The 19,246-nt window shown below is 54.4% G+C and overlaps 9 protein-coding genes across 9 annotated transcripts; 5 read left to right on the top strand and 4 right to left on the bottom strand.

Moving 5' to 3' along the window:
• Positions 1-216: 216 nt before the first annotated feature.
• On the bottom strand, positions 217-1,503 carry ATEG_03258 (bromodomain-containing protein; the record flags this gene model as incomplete). Its single annotated transcript, XM_001212436.1, has 2 exons — positions 217-1,299; positions 1,336-1,503. The coding sequence occupies 2 exons, from the start codon at positions 1,501-1,503 to the stop codon at positions 217-219; spliced, it is 1,251 nt and encodes a 416-aa protein (XP_001212436.1).
• Positions 1,504-2,241: 738 nt separating this feature from the next.
• On the top strand, positions 2,242-3,959 carry ATEG_03257 (uncharacterized protein; the record flags this gene model as incomplete). Its single annotated transcript, XM_001212435.1, has 5 exons — positions 2,242-2,882; positions 2,935-3,007; positions 3,064-3,667; positions 3,716-3,822; positions 3,870-3,959. 5 exons carry the CDS (start codon positions 2,242-2,244, stop codon positions 3,957-3,959), a joined length of 1,515 nt encoding a protein of 504 aa, XP_001212435.1.
• Positions 3,960-4,504: 545 nt separating this feature from the next.
• ATEG_03256 (uncharacterized protein) lies at positions 4,505-5,261 on the top strand (the record flags this gene model as incomplete). The annotated part of the gene is made up of 2 exons (XM_001212434.1): positions 4,505-5,152; positions 5,211-5,261. 2 exons carry the CDS (start codon positions 4,505-4,507, stop codon positions 5,259-5,261), a joined length of 699 nt encoding a protein of 232 aa, XP_001212434.1.
• A 435-nt stretch (positions 5,262-5,696) lies between these two features.
• On the bottom strand, positions 5,697-6,236 carry ATEG_03255 (uncharacterized protein; the record flags this gene model as incomplete). The annotated part of the gene is made up of 1 exon (XM_001212433.1): positions 5,697-6,236. One exon carries the CDS (start codon positions 6,234-6,236, stop codon positions 5,697-5,699), a length of 540 nt encoding a protein of 179 aa, XP_001212433.1.
• A 1,593-nt stretch (positions 6,237-7,829) lies between these two features.
• Positions 7,830-9,097, top strand: ATEG_03254 (metal homeostatis BSD2 family protein; the record flags this gene model as incomplete). Its single annotated transcript, XM_001212432.1, has 3 exons — positions 7,830-7,853; positions 7,969-8,457; positions 8,519-9,097. The coding sequence occupies 3 exons, from the start codon at positions 7,830-7,832 to the stop codon at positions 9,095-9,097; spliced, it is 1,092 nt and encodes a 363-aa protein (XP_001212432.1).
• Positions 9,098-9,746: 649 nt separating this feature from the next.
• Positions 9,747-11,875, top strand: ATEG_03253 (uncharacterized protein; the record flags this gene model as incomplete). Its single annotated transcript, XM_001212431.1, has 2 exons — positions 9,747-9,942; positions 10,104-11,875. The coding sequence occupies 2 exons, from the start codon at positions 9,747-9,749 to the stop codon at positions 11,873-11,875; spliced, it is 1,968 nt and encodes a 655-aa protein (XP_001212431.1).
• Positions 11,876-12,490: 615 nt separating this feature from the next.
• On the bottom strand, positions 12,491-14,056 carry mpkA (mitogen-activated serine/threonine-protein kinase SLT2; the record flags this gene model as incomplete). The annotated part of the gene is made up of 5 exons (XM_001212430.1): positions 12,491-13,128; positions 13,189-13,503; positions 13,562-13,628; positions 13,687-13,819; positions 13,944-14,056. The coding sequence occupies 5 exons, from the start codon at positions 14,054-14,056 to the stop codon at positions 12,491-12,493; spliced, it is 1,266 nt and encodes a 421-aa protein (XP_001212430.1).
• A 1,086-nt stretch (positions 14,057-15,142) lies between these two features.
• Positions 15,143-17,583, bottom strand: ATEG_03251 (threonine--tRNA ligase THS1; the record flags this gene model as incomplete). Its single annotated transcript, XM_001212429.1, has 6 exons — positions 15,143-15,297; positions 15,351-16,005; positions 16,060-16,635; positions 16,691-16,955; positions 17,023-17,458; positions 17,529-17,583. The coding sequence occupies 6 exons, from the start codon at positions 17,581-17,583 to the stop codon at positions 15,143-15,145; spliced, it is 2,142 nt and encodes a 713-aa protein (XP_001212429.1).
• Positions 17,584-17,864: 281 nt separating this feature from the next.
• On the top strand, positions 17,865-18,785 carry ATEG_03250 (H/ACA ribonucleoprotein complex subunit GAR1/NAF1; the record flags this gene model as incomplete). Its single annotated transcript, XM_001212428.1, has 5 exons — positions 17,865-17,931; positions 18,123-18,223; positions 18,290-18,435; positions 18,492-18,520; positions 18,574-18,785. The coding sequence occupies 5 exons, from the start codon at positions 17,865-17,867 to the stop codon at positions 18,783-18,785; spliced, it is 555 nt and encodes a 184-aa protein (XP_001212428.1).
• Between the last annotated feature and the right edge of the window lie 461 nt (positions 18,786-19,246).

Below are 19,246 nucleotides of genomic sequence, written 5' to 3'. Positions count from 1 at the left end.
CTGAATGACTTCCCTGAATACTTCCTTGCCAATACCGAATACTACATGAGATAGCTGTGTTAATTAGGTGTGTGAGTTGAGCATCTTGAGTCTTCAAACAACATCCAGCATTATCCTACCGAGCAGCATGTCTGTGACGCTCTGGCCTTGAGCTCTAAATCAGCAACAAACCAAGTCGCCTCCAAAGAACAGGATGCGCCCGTAGACAACTTTTATTCATTCTTCAAGCAAGTCAAACCACTCTGGAATCTCCCTAATGAGTTTCCACATGTACTTCTCCAGGCTGGCCGCACACTTGGCGTATACCGTCGTTGCGTCATTATATTGTCGACAATTACTGAAAATCAACTTAAGATCGCTGACAAGGTCTTTCGGAGCAGTATAGAAATCCTGCTCCAACCTTTCTTCCATGGTCGAAAGGTCTATTGGCGATGTAATAACGTTATAGTAATCAGGGACTTCGTCTTTATTGACCGGGTGGAGGAAAGGCCATGCTTGTTTGTGATTTTGTATTTGATTCAAAAAACGTCGAAGTTCGTTAAAGTGAGGCCCGTGGCGCGGTTCACGGGCTAACTTGTCCATGTCTGGAGACCAGCCAGTTGCCTGGATGGCAGTGATGGAGAGCGGATCGATTGGAACGATGATGCCGAGAGCCCATTGTTGAGGCGGTGGGTGAATGATGTGGTTTTTGCTCAAGATACGCATTTTGGCTCGAACAGTTTCCTTCTGCTTCAGAAGCATACGGCCGAGCTCGAGATACCGTATTCGGGGAAGCACGGAGCATTGCATGAGTGTTCCTCCTTCGTAGTCCTTGATATACCCCATCCAGATAGACTTGTTGAGTGTGATCTCTTTGGTGAACCCCTGTTTTTGGAAATATCCCGTGGCATAATTGTCGGCGTAGGTTAGGAAATGCATTACTGGGGAGGTAGCTCTGACATAGTCCTTCAAATGGGCCATGAGATGCGCTCCGTATCCCTTAACCTGCTGGTGAGAGGAGACTGCGCAAAAGACGATTTCAGCAAACCTGCGGTCTCGGAATTCTCGAAATGTTATTCCGCCAATGACTTCCCGAGGCATTTTCACGATGGCCAAAGACAGGTGAGCGCGATCATAGACGAGACGTGCGATGTAATCTTTGGGCATTTTGGGGAGTTGCTTTTGGAACAGGCATTTGAGACCCGTAAGGATAATCGTACTCTCTCTGGAGGCATCGTTGTTGACCACTCGGTATTCGATCTCACCATTTCGCTCTTCCACCACTGCAGGCTTTAGGACAGTTGGAATGCTTCCCGATGTCTGGATGACCTATCATACCTTCTCTGGGAAAGGAACCCTAGGGCGTGCAGCTGGAGCTGAAACATGAGGTCCTGTCAGCCCTTCAGGGGAGCTTTTCATGCGTTTGGCATCAGGAGCGGTAGTTGGTTCGTCGAAAGTCGTGCGCTTCGCGTCGAGATTTCGCTCGCTGGTTGCTGGAGCTTGTTGCGACCCTGCTTTGTCCATCTGTGTCAAATGCCAGTGACTGGACTTTCAAAGGACAATACGCAAGCTAATGCAGGTTATTCTCGGGTTCTCTTGACCCCTGGAATGACGGAGGTTACACACAGATCATAGATGTTCGTCTTTGTATATTCACGTGATGATTAACTCCTCCTCTGTATATGTCCCACCTCCCTAATCCAATACTTTATTAATATGAAAATTGCCTACCAAGAAGGTCATCAGGCACCTCATCAGGGCTTGTACTAATCACGAACCCTGATCCATTTACTCTCCAAAGCGGGGGTCCAATCCTGATGTCTGTCGATGACCTTTGGCGTCTTGGCTATTTCACCTCCAGCAAGAACGACACGGGATATCCTTCAGCCAAGACGGCCGCGTCTTTTCCCCGCGCTCATTACAGCTTGCAACCTTGGGATCTTGGAGAAGGAGCATAATGAGACTGCGAGACAAGGACTGGGCTCGTTTGCGGCTTCTGGGCTTCTGTTCAGCTTCTCAACTCCACCGCAGTTGAGTCGGCATATCAACTACTAGAATCCCAATGGATGGCTGAACTGCCTCGGGAGACCACGAAGATCTGCAAGATACTATAGCCTGTTTAAACAAGGTCCCTTGAAGATTTAGTCGGCTGTAGAAACCCAGGTCATCGGCCATGTGAAAGCCCAAGGGCCTATATCATCCCAGCTCTCGCCTTCTACCTCTTCTTCAGTGAACCCCTCTTACTGCCCCCAAGCAATCCTGATGATCGCCTCCCGTGCCTGCACTATTCTCTCGCTGGCCCTTGGCGCCATAGCGGTGCCCTACAACACCTTCGACGGACCCGGATATCCCGCCTGTCGGGATGTCGCCGCCATCCACACCCCAACCAGCGTAGACGAGATCCAATCCCTCGTCCAAGATGCGATCCGCGCCGGCCAGAAAGTCCGCGCGTCCGGCAAAGGCCACATGTGGTATGATACCATGTGCTCCGACGACCCTAACACAGTCATCATTCGCACCGAGGAGACCAACCGCATCTACGACTTGGACCTGGAAGCCGGCACCGTCATGATCGAGGCGGGTGTGACCTTCCTCCAGCTCGCGGACTATCTTCATGCTCATGGAGCTTCCGCCGGATACACCTTGGTCAACTGGAATATTACGCTGGCCGGCTGCGTGGCCATGGGCGCCCATCGGTCGTCGATCCGTGAGGATTCCATGGTTGCGGCGGGTGTGCTGGCGCTGGATATCATCGACGGCCATGGGAATCTGCGCCATCTTGAGCGTGATAATGAGGATGACACCTGGTTGGCGGCATCGACGTCGCTGGGGCTGATGGGTGTCATTGTGCGAATGAAGTTTAAGATCTATCCTGACTTCAAGGTGTACGCGGATCAGAAAACGTGAGTCGCCGCCGTTTGATACCATGAAGTATGGCTGACCTATGACATGCAGACTCGACGAGGAAGACGTCCTGAATGGAGACATCTACGGCATGATCAGCCCGTATGCCACCGCCAACTTCTGGGTACGTACTATCCCGTTCAAGCGTGCCATAAACCAACAATGCTAATCGCAGCACAGTGGTGGCCGTACAAGAAAAAGTTCCACTGGCGATACTACGACGTGGTGCCCACAAACACCAGCGACCAGCAAGGCTTCCAAAACACCTTTTCCGTCACCAAGCTCGAGGCGACCGCCATCAAGGGGATCTGGGAGAGCGGCCGATTCCTGGCGACATCCAACATGCTTGCAGAGGAGATCCTCTTCGGGCAGTGGGAGAAGCCCAATTTCCGCGAGAAGACGACCAACAAGGCGATTGACGAGTGGCCCGTGTACGGGTGGAACTACGACGTCCTCATCGGCGGCCTGTATCCCGACCAGCGCCCGGTCTGGGACTACGGGCTGCACGGGCACACCCTCGAGCTGGCGTTCCCGATCCCACAGGCAAACGCCATGCTCAAGCGCGTGCGCGAGCTGTTCGACGCGGAGGCGAAGAAGGCGCTGATCATGACGTCCACGTATCGCAGTGGGATCAACATCAAGTTTGGGCGGCCGTATTTCGACCTCTTGGGCCAGGTCACGTACGGCACTGCCGACGGGGCGGATTGGTCCAAGGGGGTGATTATGCTGGATTTTCCGAGTTATCGGCCGGATAATGGCAAGCCGCGATTCAACGAGCCTTTCTGTAAGTGTGCCTTGGTTGCGCTGTGGAGTGGCTGACAGGTTGGTCTAGATGAGAATCTGGCGAAGACCTTGGTGAACGAGTTTCCGTGTCGTCCGCACTGGACCAAGAACACAAGAGAGGTGTTTGCCATGGCCGCTAAGAACTTGGATCCTGACGTGAGTTGGACTCCTCTTCACCACAACAAACCACTGATGTCCTGTAGCATATTGCCCGGTTCAAGGCTGTTCGAGAGAAGTTCGACCCCCAGGGAGTGTTCCGCAGCGTCATCGGGGAGACCATTGGTGTTTATTGACGAAGGTGCCGCGAGTATGGACTGGTACAAGTCTCACTGCTAGTAGTTTTGTGTCTCTATTTACAGCTTGTTCCAGACACTTTGTAAGATCCTCCATAGTGACCTTCAAATAAATAAGCTATGGGGGTTGGCTCAAGCTAACCTACGGATCATCCAACATGAGCCTATCCCAGCCATCCCGGCTACTGAGACGAAAGATGAGGAATATATATTGCCAATATACCAAAGTGGTGGTGGCACACCGTGTTGTACGGAATGGACTGTAGCCACATCCAACTAGTCTATAGGTGAAACTGCCCTGTTTGAAGGGGTATTACGCTATGGACATGAAGCTCGTAGCAGCGCAATGTTGAACTCGTTGAGGCAGAATGGAGCCGTCTAGTGATCTATGAAGTCATCGAGCGGCTGTGCGGGTCACCACCCAGGCACATCCGGCTACCAGGGACCTAGGTATAAGTATCCCTCGCAGACCCCGCAACCAAACCCCTCAAAGAATCCAGGCAAACCATTTCCTTCGGCATCAGCTCCAGCTACTCCCAGCCACCATGTCGGGCTCCTCCAGACGGTCCTCGCTGAGCGGCCTGTTCAGCCGGCCGGTGCGCATGGCGCTGAAACCGCCGGACCGCCCGCTCGCCCTGCGGCAGGAGTCCATCACCGCGACCAAAACCACGCTGGTGGTCAAGCCGCTGGGCGACGCGCAGGCCGAGGTGGCGTATGCGGTCACCGACGCCGACGACGTCCCGCAGTACACGGTAACCGGGCGCAAGTTCGGCGCCCGCGCGTGCCGGGAGTTCCGCGATGCGTCGGGGCTGCCGCTGTTTGAGATCCACCGGCGGCTGGCGCTGAAGAACGTCTGGGCGATCACGCTGCCCGGCAGCGATGCGACGACGCTCGCGACGGGCTCGCCGCGCGGGTTCTTTGGGGCGCCCGCCTTTGGGAACTTCAATGTGACGTTTGAGAACGCGGCGGCTTTTGGGGCGAAGCGCGTCGAGGATAGGACTGTCACGCTGGAGGTTCACCGGTTTGGGAATGTGTTGGCGTCGTTTGATGTCGTGGATGGGGATCGGAAGGTGGCGGAGGTGCGCGAGAGCATCGTGCATAACCAGACGCTCGCCTTACGGCCTAGCTCGAAGAACCATTCGCATCGGCCCGCGTTGGATATCATAATCACCCGTGGGGTTGATACTGCATTGGTAGGTGCTGACGGTTGTTGGGGAATGGGTGTGCGTCGTGGCTGACTGGGTGATCTAGATCTCTGCCATTGCGGTGATTGCTGCGGACTGGGTGTTCAGCACGGGATAGTCTTTATATGGAGACAACACCTAGACTATGCATATAGCCTTGAAGGTTTCTAGCTAGGAACATCTTAGCTCTGTACATAGAGATGCTGGCCGTTCATAATTCGTATCTACTAATTTACTAACATGACCGAACGTATTCCAACTACATTCCCTTCGTATAGACATCAGGTACGTCGTACTCATCCCCACCTCGCCCCCGACCAAAGAACTCCCTCGCTCCGACCCCGTTCTTCCACGCGCGCATGTCGACCTTCTCCCGCGCACTGTCCATCGACACCTCCCACAGCCGCTTGGAATCGCGGCATTGATGCACAGCCCCGACGCCGTGCACGTTGAAGACGGTGCGACCGTTTATGACGGTCTTTTTCGGCTGTTCGATGGTGTCATCCGCCGCGCAGATAATCGCCTACACATCATATCGTCAGCCATGGCTCTCTTATCCTGCAGTATCTGGGGCACACACCTGCGCGATGTAATCGAAACAATGCGCCCAATGGAACCGGTCCATGTCCGGATTCTCCGAGTGCGGGAGCAGCGTCGAGTTTACTTTCTTGTGGGAGGTTTCCGGGAAGATCAGGCCGCGCAGGATGATCAGACAGTGCAGCTGGTGGAACATGGAGATCCCGTAGGAGATGTTGAGGTCTTTGTCATTCGTGTCTTCGTGGGCATCGCTTTCTGCATCGGGGGGCGGTTGCTGGGCCAGGATGCCGCCGCCGCTGTCGGGCATGAGGAGGTCCTCCCATGACAGTTGCTTCTGAATCGGGGTGGACTTGAAGGAGTCTCGTTCGAGGTCATGGTTGGGGTCGAAGACGCGGCGGTGGGTTTGGTCTTGCCGAGCACATGACGAGGGATAGCGAAGGACGGGGAGGAGGTAGTCTAGCGGGGCTATCAGGATGAGGGTCAGAGTGACGGTGAGGAAAGCTGTGAATAGAACGGTAGTCAATGTGGCCCTGGAGTGGTGCTTGGGTCTGGACATGGCTGGGTTTGGTGGCCATTGGTACTATGTATGATGTATGTATGTGGTGCTGGTTAGGTAGAGATGAGTTGGAGGGATGGAGTATATAGGCACAACGTAGGCTCAGGGAAATAAATTACTTGTTCAGTGGCTCAATAGACGTGAAAACACTTGGCATTAGGACAGACATATGGCAGACCGGTCAAAGGGTGGATACTGGATGCTGTTATTGTTTCCCCGTTAGGCGGACAAAGATGGGCGGACAAAGAACATCTCCGTCTGTAGAGACAAGATATAGGTGATGTCAAAGATGGTACCGACATAAGTATTCACAGATTCACCCACAATGGCTTATATTGATAAACCACATACAACTGATTTTGACACCAATTCTCCCCTCGAACCCAAACTTGGGGTCATCTAGACAATTGTCATTGTCTGTCCTGAGCCTGTGACACGTCTGCTGGCGCTACTGGTTCTTTGTGTCACCAGTTAGACCAGGGAGTGTTCTTCAAGGATAAGCCATTCCACACAGTTAAAGTACTCTTGTTCATAGAATCTCATAAGACATACACTGGTGATGCACTCTGAAATACGGAGTACTCCGTAAACACAGTACCTCTTGGTGGGTCTAGCAGTGGGGTGGCAGCGGTGGAACAAACATAAATAGGCGCACATCCCCTCCGGCGCCTGTCCTCGGTAGTCAATTTGACCGCTCATGGACCCGCCCCCGGGCGCTAACCACAGCTTACTTATCAGGACAGACCCCATCAGTCATTGCAGTCTCTCCGCCGCAAATTCCACAGGATCCCCAACACACATAGACTCGACAAACATATATTTCCCAGTTCGGTCGTTTATCTTAACAATCGGACTGGTAGCTCAATTGGTAGAGCGAGCGGTTTGGGACGTCTCTGCGTCTATTTATCCGACTGAAAAGTCAGAGTACCCTGCAGGGAATTGCCTTTCAATAGAAAAGAGTATAGATATGGCCTAGGAACCATCTAAAGCACCGCGGTGGGTGGACAAGGAGGCTTCCAAACCGTCGAGGTCGTGAGTTCGAATCTCACCCAGTCCCCCCTTTTTCTTTCCTTTTTGAGATCCTTTCATTCATTCATTTCACCTTGTTTCTTGCAGCATCAGTACCTACCTATGAGAGATGCCAATATGAACAGAATAGCCTGAAGACAGCCCACCTTCAGGTGTTCCTCTCGTAGTTGGTGTGGATGTATCGCCATTGAGAATTTCAGATGGAAAGCATTAAAGCGTCATCTACCAAGCTATCCCGTCTATAACGGTGCTCAATCAGTAGAACATTGTCGCTGCTTCTCGAACGGTCGGCCCAATCGGGTAATGAACCGGTCATGGATATAAGCTGACTCAGGCACCAAGGCACCAAGGCATGACCGTCCTCAGCCACATCTCACCCCCCCGATTCCATTCCATCACTGCAACTTCATCTCTTCTCAACCTCCTTTCGTCTCCCGTCGTCAAGCCCGTCCATTTTCTTCCTTTTTCTTCACTTTAGTTGGGTTTCTTTGCCTTTTCTTTGCTGTCTCTCTCGCCAGGCCCCTCCTCTCCTTTTCCGACCCTCCCGCCCTCGCTCAGCTCGTCATGAGCTCGCAGCGTTATCAGCGGGTAAGTCATCCCGACCGCATTTCTGACGCCTCCGAATCCCCTCGTGGCCGGATTCGTGCATCGCAACTCTCCCACAAGATCGCTTTTACTGATCTGATCTGCTCCTGGCAAATAGGTGAACGCCCACGATGATGATGAGCCACATTCCCACTCGTCGATCCCTCTACACTCCAACCTAACGCCTTCCTCTCCTCCCCCGTCCTTCCGCTCTCGCTCCTCCTCCATCTCCTCCAGACGCCTTCTCCACGATCCTTCCCGTTCCAACGATGAAGACCAGACCCTCGCCGACGCCTTTGGTGATGGCAGCGACTCGGAAGCCGAGGACGAGCCCGATGACCGTCAACGGCTAATGCGGGCTCATCCGGAGCCCCGGACAGCAGGGGACAGCAGCACTGAAGCCGCTGCGTCTTCGTCGGGTGCCAGCAGTGGGCAGTCTGGATCGCAACCACCTGCAGGGATAGTGAGAAGACAGACGCTCCTCCCATCCTTTACTAGTTCTCAGAGTTCAGGCGGAGGCCGGGTCATCCATTCATCTAATGACGGTGTCTTTGCAAATCTGGCAGCAAAGCCGGAACGGGGTGAGAAGAACGAAGATTTACCACCGGTACGTGATTCCTTTTATTTGGAGGGTCTATCTCTGAAGATATCGCTAACATCGAATGCAGTCGTATGAAGAGGCGGCCGCTGACGCCACTCCCCCCTACTGGGAGACTACGATTCTCGCCCCTGGAATCTCCTCCGATGAAGTCTTCGTTGACGGGCTTCCCGTGGGATCCGTCTTCTCCTTTGTATGGAACGCTATGATCTCCATGTCCTTCCAACTAGTCGGCTTCCTTCTCACCTACCTTCTTCACACCACTCACGCCGCCAAAAATGGGAGCCGGGCTGGACTTGGCCTCACCCTGGTGCAATACGGGTTCTACATGAAAGGTGGCAGTGACACGGGCGGGTCGGATGACGGCGGCTCCGGGCAATATGCAACGCCTCCCGATCCCAACAGCCATAATTTCGATCCGAACGCGATGGGTGACAATGGGGGTGATGGAGGCGGCGGTAGCTCGAGCATCTCGACCAGTGAATGGATCTCGTACGTCTTGATGATTGTCGGATGGTTTATCTTGATCCGTTCCATCAGTGATTTCCTCCGAGCTCGTCGCCATGAGCAGTTGGTCTTGCAGAGCCCCGATCGCGGGCTCGGAGTCCCGGTCATTGCGGAAGGCGAGAGATCGGAAACGGTTGTCTAATCCGCACCAAACCAACGCATGGTCGTTCTATACATAGCGGGATTCATGGTGACTTGGTTGGAGCTCGGGAGCGTCCGGCGTTCATTTGCTTTTCTTATGTCTTCATCTTTTGTCCGGATAATGGGGGTCTTTGGACTGTACGACATGGGCTTTCTTTGTGATACTCGACACATCCCTTTTCTTGCCTCTCCACCAGCATCATGCACTTTCTAGTTTATTTTGTTCTTTAGAGATACCAATCTGACTGCAATAGTTGGCATATCAAATCGTGTGTTCTGGATGGTTCTCGTGGTTCTCGTATTGTGTGGCATGCGTCATTCGCCAGGCAACCTTTTTTCGGCGCTCATTCTTTTGCCGCCTCTTTCGTCACAGCCACACTCTCACCAAGAAGGCTTCTGTCGCGTATTCTTTCGCCACTTGTCCCTTCTTTTCTCGCTCTATCCACGGTGCCAGCATTGACGGGTGCCTGATACGAAGTCAGGCCGTCTCGGCGACTCTCCGCAACCGTCCGGCTGGGTCCGCGTGGCTTTGTTTACCGTCTCCTCGGCTGGTTCAGCTCCCTTGTCATCCTCTCTCCTCTCTCCCCTCAACCTTCTCTATTCCTTCCCAAAGCTCCTGTCTTCGACACCACCGGAATCACCTGCGGCAAATGACCAAGGCCGACCCAGGGGCGGATGGGGGATCCGCCTCGCTGAACCACGGATTGCCCAGCGGCCCTGTGGAAGCCCGCTCTCTGTCCGCGATCACCGCAATAGCCTCCAATCCCCCGACCTATCCTCGCAATCCGACCCAGAAGAAACTCGATCCCCTCGTGCTGTACATTGTCCGAGTCCCTGGAAGTCGAGGTAAGTGCAGTTGGACCTCCCTGGACCATGCCTCCATACCCCGCACACCCGAGCGGTGGGAGCATCCCGCCCAATGCGATCGATAACGGGGTGCGATTGGTATGCATTGCATGGTGCGACACGAATCAGTGGATGGAATGCTGATTGAGAGATCTCTGCAGATGTCTTCCTGTCTCCACTGAAGCCGCCGACCAAGGCCAGCGTCTCCGCTGAGGCCATCAACTCCTCTCTCTATTACCTGCATGCCGCAACGCCCGACGATGAGATCCTGCTCCAGGAATGCGAACAAGAGCGCGAGGAAGAAGCCCGACTGCGAAAGGAGAAGCTGGAGAACGACCCCGATGTCCCACAGGAGTTTGCGCGAATGAACAAAGTCCGCCGGAAACCGGTCCCTGGAGTCGCAGCGCCCGCAGGAGGCAATACGATACCCGACCCCAGCATCCCCCCTCCGCTTCCTGTGCGTCCTCCGACCCTGATGCAACCACAGGAGGACTGTCCTCCTCCGATGCCGCCTCGGCCGTCCGCTCCCCAGCGATCGTCATGGAGCGGCGTACCCGCCGAACAGAAACCTCCTCTACGGCGACCCCTTCCCTCCGTACCTAAGGATGAGCGATCGTTCGCGATACAAGATGGCTCTATGCAAAAGAGGCCCAACCGGTGGAGTGCGCTGTCAGGCTACATCTCTGGCCGCGGTCTGGAGGGCCTGAGAGACAGGCATGAGATGCTCACGCCCGACCGCCACAGTTTCGACTCGCGGGAGCCTCCTCGGATACGGCCGCACTCGTCTGGCGGCCGTCCATCGTACAGCAGCAGTCGGTCACCCGCGCGAAGCCCCGGTCAGTCACCAACGAGGCGATCGTACGATACTCGACGCCCAGAGCAACCGGGATTCCATATCACTCTCATTCGTCGCGATCCGACGCATGGCGTGCAGTGGAATGTTGCGACAATGTCGACGCCGCGCATGGATGGTAGTGCCATCGATATCGATATTGCCACCCCGGGATACAGCCGGTTCATCTCGAAGAACGAACCCCTATCTCTTGCCGACTTGGGGGTGACTCTGTCGTCCAACGGACAGCCCATCTCCCTCACATCACTCAAACCCCCCGTCCCGACGGAACCAACATCAGAGCCCTCCCACCCCCGACAATTCAGTCGCAAACTCTGGGTATCAAAACCCTACCAGCCAGACGAAGCCCGCTCCTCCCTCGACACGCCGGGGCGGGCTTCAATCGACAGTCTCGGCGGAGGCAACAGCCCCCCAAAACACCCGCACGGCGTCAAGCTCAAAAGCGGCTACTACACCTTCACCTCGCCGTGGAACGGCATCTGCACGTTCTCCACCAGCGTCAACGGCCGCAGCCTGAAATGCAAACACATGATCCCCGTGCCCGGCTTCTCCAACAACCCCACCGGCGGCAGCAGCAGCCTCGATAATCCGGCCGTCACTGTCGCCGAAATCCGCTTCAACACCCCCTTCCAAGCCGGCCACCTACACCACCATCCCAATCCCGCCCACGTCTCCCCCTTCACCCTCAGCCAGACCCCTTCCTTCCCCGTCCACGACCCCTACGCCTCCGCCGCGTCCCCAGACCACGCGCAGCCCGCGCGCACCTCAAAACGCGCCTCCTTCGCCCAACTCCTCAACCCGAACATCTACGCCCGCCCCGGCTCCAGCGGTAGCGGCGGCGTCGTACCCCTGCCCAGCGGTACCAGCCGACACCGTCGCAACGTCTCCACTAGCAGCACTAGCAGCGCCGACCTCGAGGACCGCCTTGATCTGTCGCTGGCGCGGGAACGCGCCGGCGGCGGCATGCGCGGCAAGAGCGCCAAGCTGGGGAAGTTGATCATCGAGGATGAGGGCATCAAGATGCTGGATCTGGTGGTTGCGGCGTGCATGGCCGTTTGGTGGCGCGGGTATTACTACTAGCCTTTGCTTTGGCTTTGGCTTGCGTGTGGATCTGGAGGGTGAGATTTTGTATGCATTTTGGAGCCGATTTTGTATTTTTGCATATCTATATGCTTGGTTATGTGTGCTTGGGTATTATATAGGGACCTCGCTAGCGTATGTACGATTCACGAGTGATGGATGAATGGATACCCACTACCATTGTTAGCTGTCTACAGATTCGTGCGTAAGACTGTCCGCTATTAGATTTGATGAGGAATAGCTTCATTTACAATCTGCACTGCACATCTATGCGTAACCGGTCTGCTTCAATGCAATATCTCTCGACCCAGTCCAGCAGTAAAGAAACAATATCTATGGACCGCTGCGAACGAACACGACAACAACTCAGTACGAAGTATTCCATTGGGCTGGGGAACAGACAAGGGGTCACAATCACAACTTTCACCAATGTACGAGGGTCGATATACTGACAGTCGGGATGGAAACGCCCGGCGATTTCCAGAGACAGAAATAAAAACAAGACGAACAGGATGGATATGGATAGAGATATAAAAAAATTCTTTGCACAGCATCACATGTTTACGCACCCCCTATATCAAACAGCACCTCACATCATACCCATTCAGTCACGGTCTATTGCACATCCATACCCCGCTGCAGCGACGATTCCAGATCGTTCGGGTGGCCACCGCCCGCGGCGAGCGCTTCCTGGGGCTTCGGTTCCTCCTGTCGCCAGACGCCCTGCTGCTCGGCAGGGATGGGGACGTTGTTGGCGATCTGCTGCTGTTGGGCGGCGGCGGCGGCCTGCGCCTGGGATTGCTGCCGCACGAGAGAGCGGAAACGCACGACCTCGTCGTAGATCATGCGACGCATCTCCTGAACGTCCTCGACGACCTCAAAGTGGAAATCGAAGGTCGTGGGGCAGGTGGGCTCGTCGGAGGCGTCATGCCAGATGTGCAGGTACGGGTGCTCCAGGGCTTCTTCGACAGAGATACGCGACGACGGGTCGAAGGCGAGCATGCGGTCCAGGAGGTCAAGAGCGTCCGGGTTGGCATTCGGGAAGAGCCGCTGGAAGGGGATCTTCGGCATGTAGGGCAGGTTGCGGACGTACTCCTGAGCACGCGGTGAGCCGATGCGGCTCAGGGTCTCCTCGTTGGGTGTACCCAAGTAGTGCAGGATCTGGTTGAGCTGGTCGACATAGTCGCGGCCCTTGAAGAAGGGGCGGCCGCCGAGGAGCTCGGCGAGAATGCAGCCTACGGACCACACATCGACTATTCACGTTAGAAGGGTCCGAGGGTTCAGATGGGTCAGGGTGAGGGGTGTGCACGTACTGGCCTTGGTGTAGCTTTGGAAGCTCAACATAATTTCAGGGGCACGATACCATCTCGTGGCGACGTATTCAGTCATGTAGCCGGCATTCTCCTCGGGATCGATAGAGAAACCTCGCGCGAGACCGAAATCACAGATCTTCAGTTCGCAGTCGGCATTGACCAGCAAGTTTCCGGGCTTCAGATCTCTGTGCAACACATTGGCCGAGTGGATGTACTTCAGACCGCAGAGGATCTGGTAGATGAATGATTGGAAATGAGCATCAGTCAGAGGCTGTCCGGAACGGATGATTGCGGCCAGATCGCATTCCATCAATTCTGGAGAGAAGAAGTGTTAAGAGATGATTTATTTCGTTGATCGGCAGGCTGTTCTTACCTTCGTACAGATATGTCTCATTGAAGTTTTCCGGTCGAGGAATGTCCATATCGTACAGACAAGTGATCTACATTGAACGGATCAGCCTTCCGTGGACCCAGGTGATTGCGACAACAGCGACGTACGTTGCGGTGACCCCGGAAATGCTGGAGCAGCTTGATTTCTCGCAGGGCACGCTTGGCCAGGATCTTCTTGCTGAACACATTGGTCACCTTTTTGATGGCGACACCCTCACCGGTCTGGGTATTCGTGGCGGCACTAGAAGCGAGAACAATCGATCGTCATTAGCTACGTTCAACCGAGTGAGAGGGAGCTTGCATCGTGGTCATCTTTATATGCGACCGTCGCGGGGGGTCTGAGAGGAACATCGACAATCACCTACCAAACAATACCGTATGCACCCTGACCAAGCTCCTTGGTCACGTTGTACCGTTCGTCGACAATAAAGTCCTGGTTGAAGACCTTGAAGATCTTACGACCTTGTAAATCGCCCATGATGTCGAAACGCGACGTGAGACGGGTTGACAAAATACCACCGGAATGGGGAAGCGACCAGCGAAGAGGAGGAAAAGAAGATTATATGCAGGTGTCGCCCGGGAGAGACGGGGTCTGACAGGAGGAGGGGCAGAAAGGCAAGGTGGTTGTTTGTGGTTGCGTGCGGTCCACCAGGCGAGCCACCGAGTGGGGGAGAGCGGTGGTGATTAATGTGTGATGAGGGTGGCTCCTTGTCGTTTCGTCCTGTTCTCCCTTGTGGAATTCTTTTGGGCTGGTCGAAAGGGAACGCGGAGCGAAGAGCAAGAGAGGAAACGAGACGATCGGGCTGGGTAGTTAGTGGGAGGCAGCAGCTTCGAATCGACGGAACCACGCAAGCCCCGCAGTCTCGTCACAGCAAGTGGCACGGGCTAAGGAATAGCGTCTGTCAATCTTCCGCTGTTGCGGCTCAACCCGATTCCCCCTGGGAGTGAGTCGATGAAAAGAAAAGAGATATCGATCGATTGAGATGGATTGTAGGTCGATAATGCAGAGAATTCCATGCAGTGGCTCAATTGAGGTTGAGGCGATAAGGAAGAACAGACGCGGTCGAGGGAATTAGTTGATGGGAAGACGGAAGGTGGATGGATCTCTGGTGGGACACCCAAATCTTGGGCCGGCCCAGACGAGAGGATCCCAAGAGTATACAGTACTGATTCTGCTTGATTCATCAAAGAGAAACCGGGCCAGGAGTTTTGCACAAAGAATGTGCGGGCGGCGCGGAGGTGGGTTGTTGATAAATTTATCGAGAAGAGAAAAGAATACACAGAGATCTAGGATATACCCATGGCAGCCTGAGGCACCCTGCTTATGTACTTCACGTACTTGTATTGATGTACTGATGATATCGACCGACTTCGCTGAAATGCATAATCTCATTGATAAATGAAATATCTTTTTCTCAGAACACATCATCAATACAGTCATCGCTTCATCCACGGCCCTTTTTCATATATCATCGTGTATGCATGCGGAATCTCGGTCTACGCATGTATCTCTAGACTGGAACCAAACGCAATACGCAAATCCAAAACAGTCGTATCTACGGTTCTAGAGAGTGTTGGCCAGGCGGCGTTCCTTGCGCAGCACGCGAAGCTTCTCGCGGGCCTCCTCAAGGGGAATCATGACGCCCTGTTTCTGGGTGGCCGGGTCATCACGGTTGCGAATGTTGACCGAGCGGGACTCCTTCTCAGAAGCACCGACAACTATACCCTCGTTAGTATTCCCGAAACAAACCATTTCAAAGAGGGAAACGTACCAAAGATGAAGTTGTACTGCGCCAGCTGTCCATTACGGATCTTCTTCTGCATGGTGTTTCCGCTGATGTCAATATCCACATTCAGCTTGTCGCCCCGAAGGATGGTCTGAAGCTCCTCAACATAGTCGTTCACAGCAGGCATGACAGGTACAATCAGGATCTGGCGAGGACTGATCCAGAAGGGCCACTTTCCGCCAAAGTGCTCGATCAGAATACCCAGGAATCGCTCGAAGCTACCAATGATAGCTCTGTGAATAACAACAGGACGAGCACGGCCAGGACCTGGCTCACCCGGCTTGGCGGTCTCGCCATCCTTCACGTCGGCCCGCTCGTGGGTCATGTACTCGAGCTTGAAGTTGAGGGGAGCCTGGTAATCAAGCTGAATGGTGGCACACTGGAACTCTCTCTTGAGAGCATCGGCAATGGTGATATCAATCTTGGGGCCGTAGAAAGCTCCATCACCCTCATCGATGGTCCAGTCATCACCCTTGAACTTTGTCATGGCGGCCTTCAGCTGCTCCTCGGCGTAGTTCCAGGTCTCCAGCTCTCCGAGGTACTTCTCTGGGCGCGTGGACAGCTTCAGCTTGAAAGTGAAACCAAACAGTCCGTAGATGGACTGCAGGAAATCGAAAAGACCCTCGATTTCAGACATGATCTGTGACTTGTTAGCCTGGTGGGAAACTTATCAGACATAGATGGTGAGCTTTACCTGGTCCTGGGTACAGAAAATGTGAGTATCATCCTGCTGGAACTTGCGGACACGAGTGAGACCGCTCAGAGCACCGGATGCCTCGTTTCTGTGGAGCACGCCAAAGTCCGCAATTCTCAGCGGGAGTTCTCTGTAGCTGCGCTCACGGTGGCCGAAAAGCACGAAGTGACCAGGGCAGTTCATAGGCTTCAGTGCCCATTCCCGCTTCTCAACATCAAGCTTGAACATGTCGTCCTTGTAGTGAGCCCAGTGACCTGAGGTCTTCCAGATCCCGACGTCGTACATATTCGGGGTCTGGACCTCCTGGTAACCCCGCTTACGATATTCCGACCGTAACAGCGTCTGCAGAGCGTTGAAGATCTTGGTACCGTTAGGAAGCAGGAAAGCACATCCGGGGGAAACATCGTCGAAGAAGAAAAGCTCCTGATCCTTTCCGATCCGGAGGTGGTTGCGCTTCTCCGCCTCCTCCAAGAACTTCAGGTGTTCCTGCATCTGCTTCTTGTCGGGGAAAGCGACACCACGGATACGCTGCAAAGAGTCGTTGGTCTGATCACCAAGGAAGTATGCGGAGGAGTTCTGAGGGGCAATTAGCATATTAATCGCAAAACATCCAGGTTTGCCCCGTTCGTACCTGCATGATCTTGAAGGTCTTGATTTTACCAGTGTTCTGGATGTGAGGTCCCCGACAGAGATCGACCAGGGTACCACAGCGGTAAACCGTGCTCTTCTCACCCGTCACCAGCTTATCGATATAATGAAGCTTATATTTGCTGTAGGCGAACATCTTCTTGAGGTTCTCCTTCGAGACCTCGAGGCGATCGAAGCTCTGCTTTTCCTTGAAGATACGAGAGGCCTTGCTGTCCAGGGAAGACCAATCGGATTCACGAACGACGCGGCTGTAACGAAGTCAGTCCCATCCAACCCAGGAAGAAAATGGCTGCTTGAAGTGTAAAAGTGACGTACTTATCGGGCATGGCCATGTCGTAGAAGAAACCCTGAGGGGTGGGGGGACCGTGAGAAAGCAGACATCCATATTGGCATTCGCAAGCCTCGCCCAGACAGTGAGCGCTGGAATGCCAGAAGACTTCTCTTCCTTCGGGGTGTTCGAACGGGACGTATGCGACGGTACACTCGCGCTCCAGGGGACGGTTCAGGTCGAAGAGCTCGCCGTCGACCTTGGCGATGACCACGGAGGCGCTCACCTCCTTGGGAACATTCTTGAGAAGTTGGCCAGGAGTGGTCTCCCAAGCTTTGGCGGGGACAACAGACGTGTTTCCGTTGCCGAGATCGAGAGTGACATTGATCTCGGGATGAGGCTTGTTTTTCACCTCTTCGAGATACTGTTGCCACAGTTCCTCAAATAGCTTGTTTCGTTCGATAATAAAATCGGGCAGCGAATCTATAACCATGCGATTGACAGGTCAGGAGGGGCTATCGCAATATTTTCGGCGGGGTAGCGAAGAACTCACCTTGAGCCCCCGCCGCAGGGCGAACGGGGAGATCTTTGGGAGCTTCAGCAGCCATGGTGTGTCCTTGTGGTCCCGAAAAACAATCCGGGAGCGAATGACCGGTAAATACGAGAGGAAGGCCTGAAGCGATGACTCCTGGATGGCAGTGCTGGCTTGACTCAACTTCATGCAGAATCCCCGACACAATGCACGAATGGACAGACGGCGGATCGCGGGCGGTGAGTCACGTGGCTTCAAACTGCCCTGGGCGGCAAGCGACACTTTACCGCTTCGAGCTTCCCACTTGAAAACTTCTCCGTCCGATCCAGCTCCATCAATCGCCAAACCACAGTCAACATGTCTTTCCGGGGTCGTGGCGCTGCTACGGGTGCCAATCGTGGGGGTAACTTCGGTGGTCGCGGTGGTGAGTCATTGCTGCGATATTCTTCGAGTCGTCGTGTCGAGAGGAAATGGGTGGGAGTTGGCTAACGAAATTTTTCATCGGATAGGCCGCGGAGGCTTCCAGCAGTCATTCGGACCCCCCGCGCAGGTTCTAGGTATTGTTTGACCGTGTCAACGATATCTTGAGTGATATGCGACTAATGAATAATTTAGAGATGGGATCGTTCATGCACGCTTGTGAGGGTGAGATGGTTTGCGAATCGATCAACCCCAAGATCCCTTACTTCAACGCACCCATCTACCTCGAGAACAAGGTATGCGACGAGGGCACTGCTGAACTAGAAAAAGGAACAACGAGGCTAATGGATTCACCCTGGTAGACTCCTATCGGAAAGGTCGACGAGGTTCTTGGACCCATCAACCAGGTCTACTTCACCATCAAGCCCCAGGAAGGAATTGTCGCGTCTTCGTTCAAGCCTGGTGACAAGGTGTACATCGGCGGCGACAAGCTCTTGCCTTTGGAGAAGTATGGATTGTCTCTGTCATCTTTCTCACCTCCACAGCTGCTAACTGCGCTCTTAGGTTCCTCCCCAAGCCCAAGCCCCCGCCGGGTAGGTTCCCTCGTTCACCTGTCCCATATCGCGCAATGTTCTAACATAAACAGGTGCTGCGAAGCCCAAGAGAGCCGGTGGTGCGGCCCGTGGTGGCCGCGGTGGCAGAGGAGCTGGTCGTGGTGCTCCCCGGGGTGGCCGCGGTGGTGCTCCCAGAGGTCGCGGAGGTCCTCGTGGAGGCTTCGGAGGTGGCTTCCGCGGAGGTCCCTCTCGTGGTGGCGGTTTTGGCGGACGTGGAGGTGGACGTGGAGGATTCCGACGTTAGACAGCCCCCGTCTTGCTTAGTACTGTCTTATTACGGCGTTTTTGGGAAACCGGGAGCTCTTGCAGGAAATTTTTGTATCTATTGTTGAGCATGCTAGAAAAATGGCTGCCAAGCAGAAGCCTCAATGGACGTCTTACGATAACCAGCGTGGTGTAGAGTCCGGAGGTGCCTTTTATTTCTGGGACCTACGTAGGTCACGTAGCCGGTAGTTATTCGTTTGTAGACAACACAACCAGCCATAGAACCCGTGGGCGCATCGGAGGCGCTCATGGGAGGAAAAAAGTGCCCCGTGTGGCTGGGGAAGGCGTGGCGCAGTTCCCAACACCGCCTGGCAATGACGTCTGGAGGCACATGCCAACCCGTAGTGAGAATCTGTGCGTCTTGTCAACACACTCTAGGCCAACAACGCCCTTCACCGTCTTCACCAACCCTCTTCCCCCCTTGCGCTTAGACGGCCATTT

This window comes from Aspergillus terreus, genomic scaffold (assembly GCF_000149615.1).
Source record: "Aspergillus terreus NIH2624 scaffold_4 genomic scaffold, whole genome shotgun sequence".
NCBI lineage: Eukaryota > Fungi > Ascomycota > Eurotiomycetes > Eurotiales > Aspergillaceae > Aspergillus > Aspergillus terreus.
The sequence above is the reverse complement of the archived record's forward strand: the minus strand, read 5'-3'. Positions and strand labels throughout refer to the sequence as shown.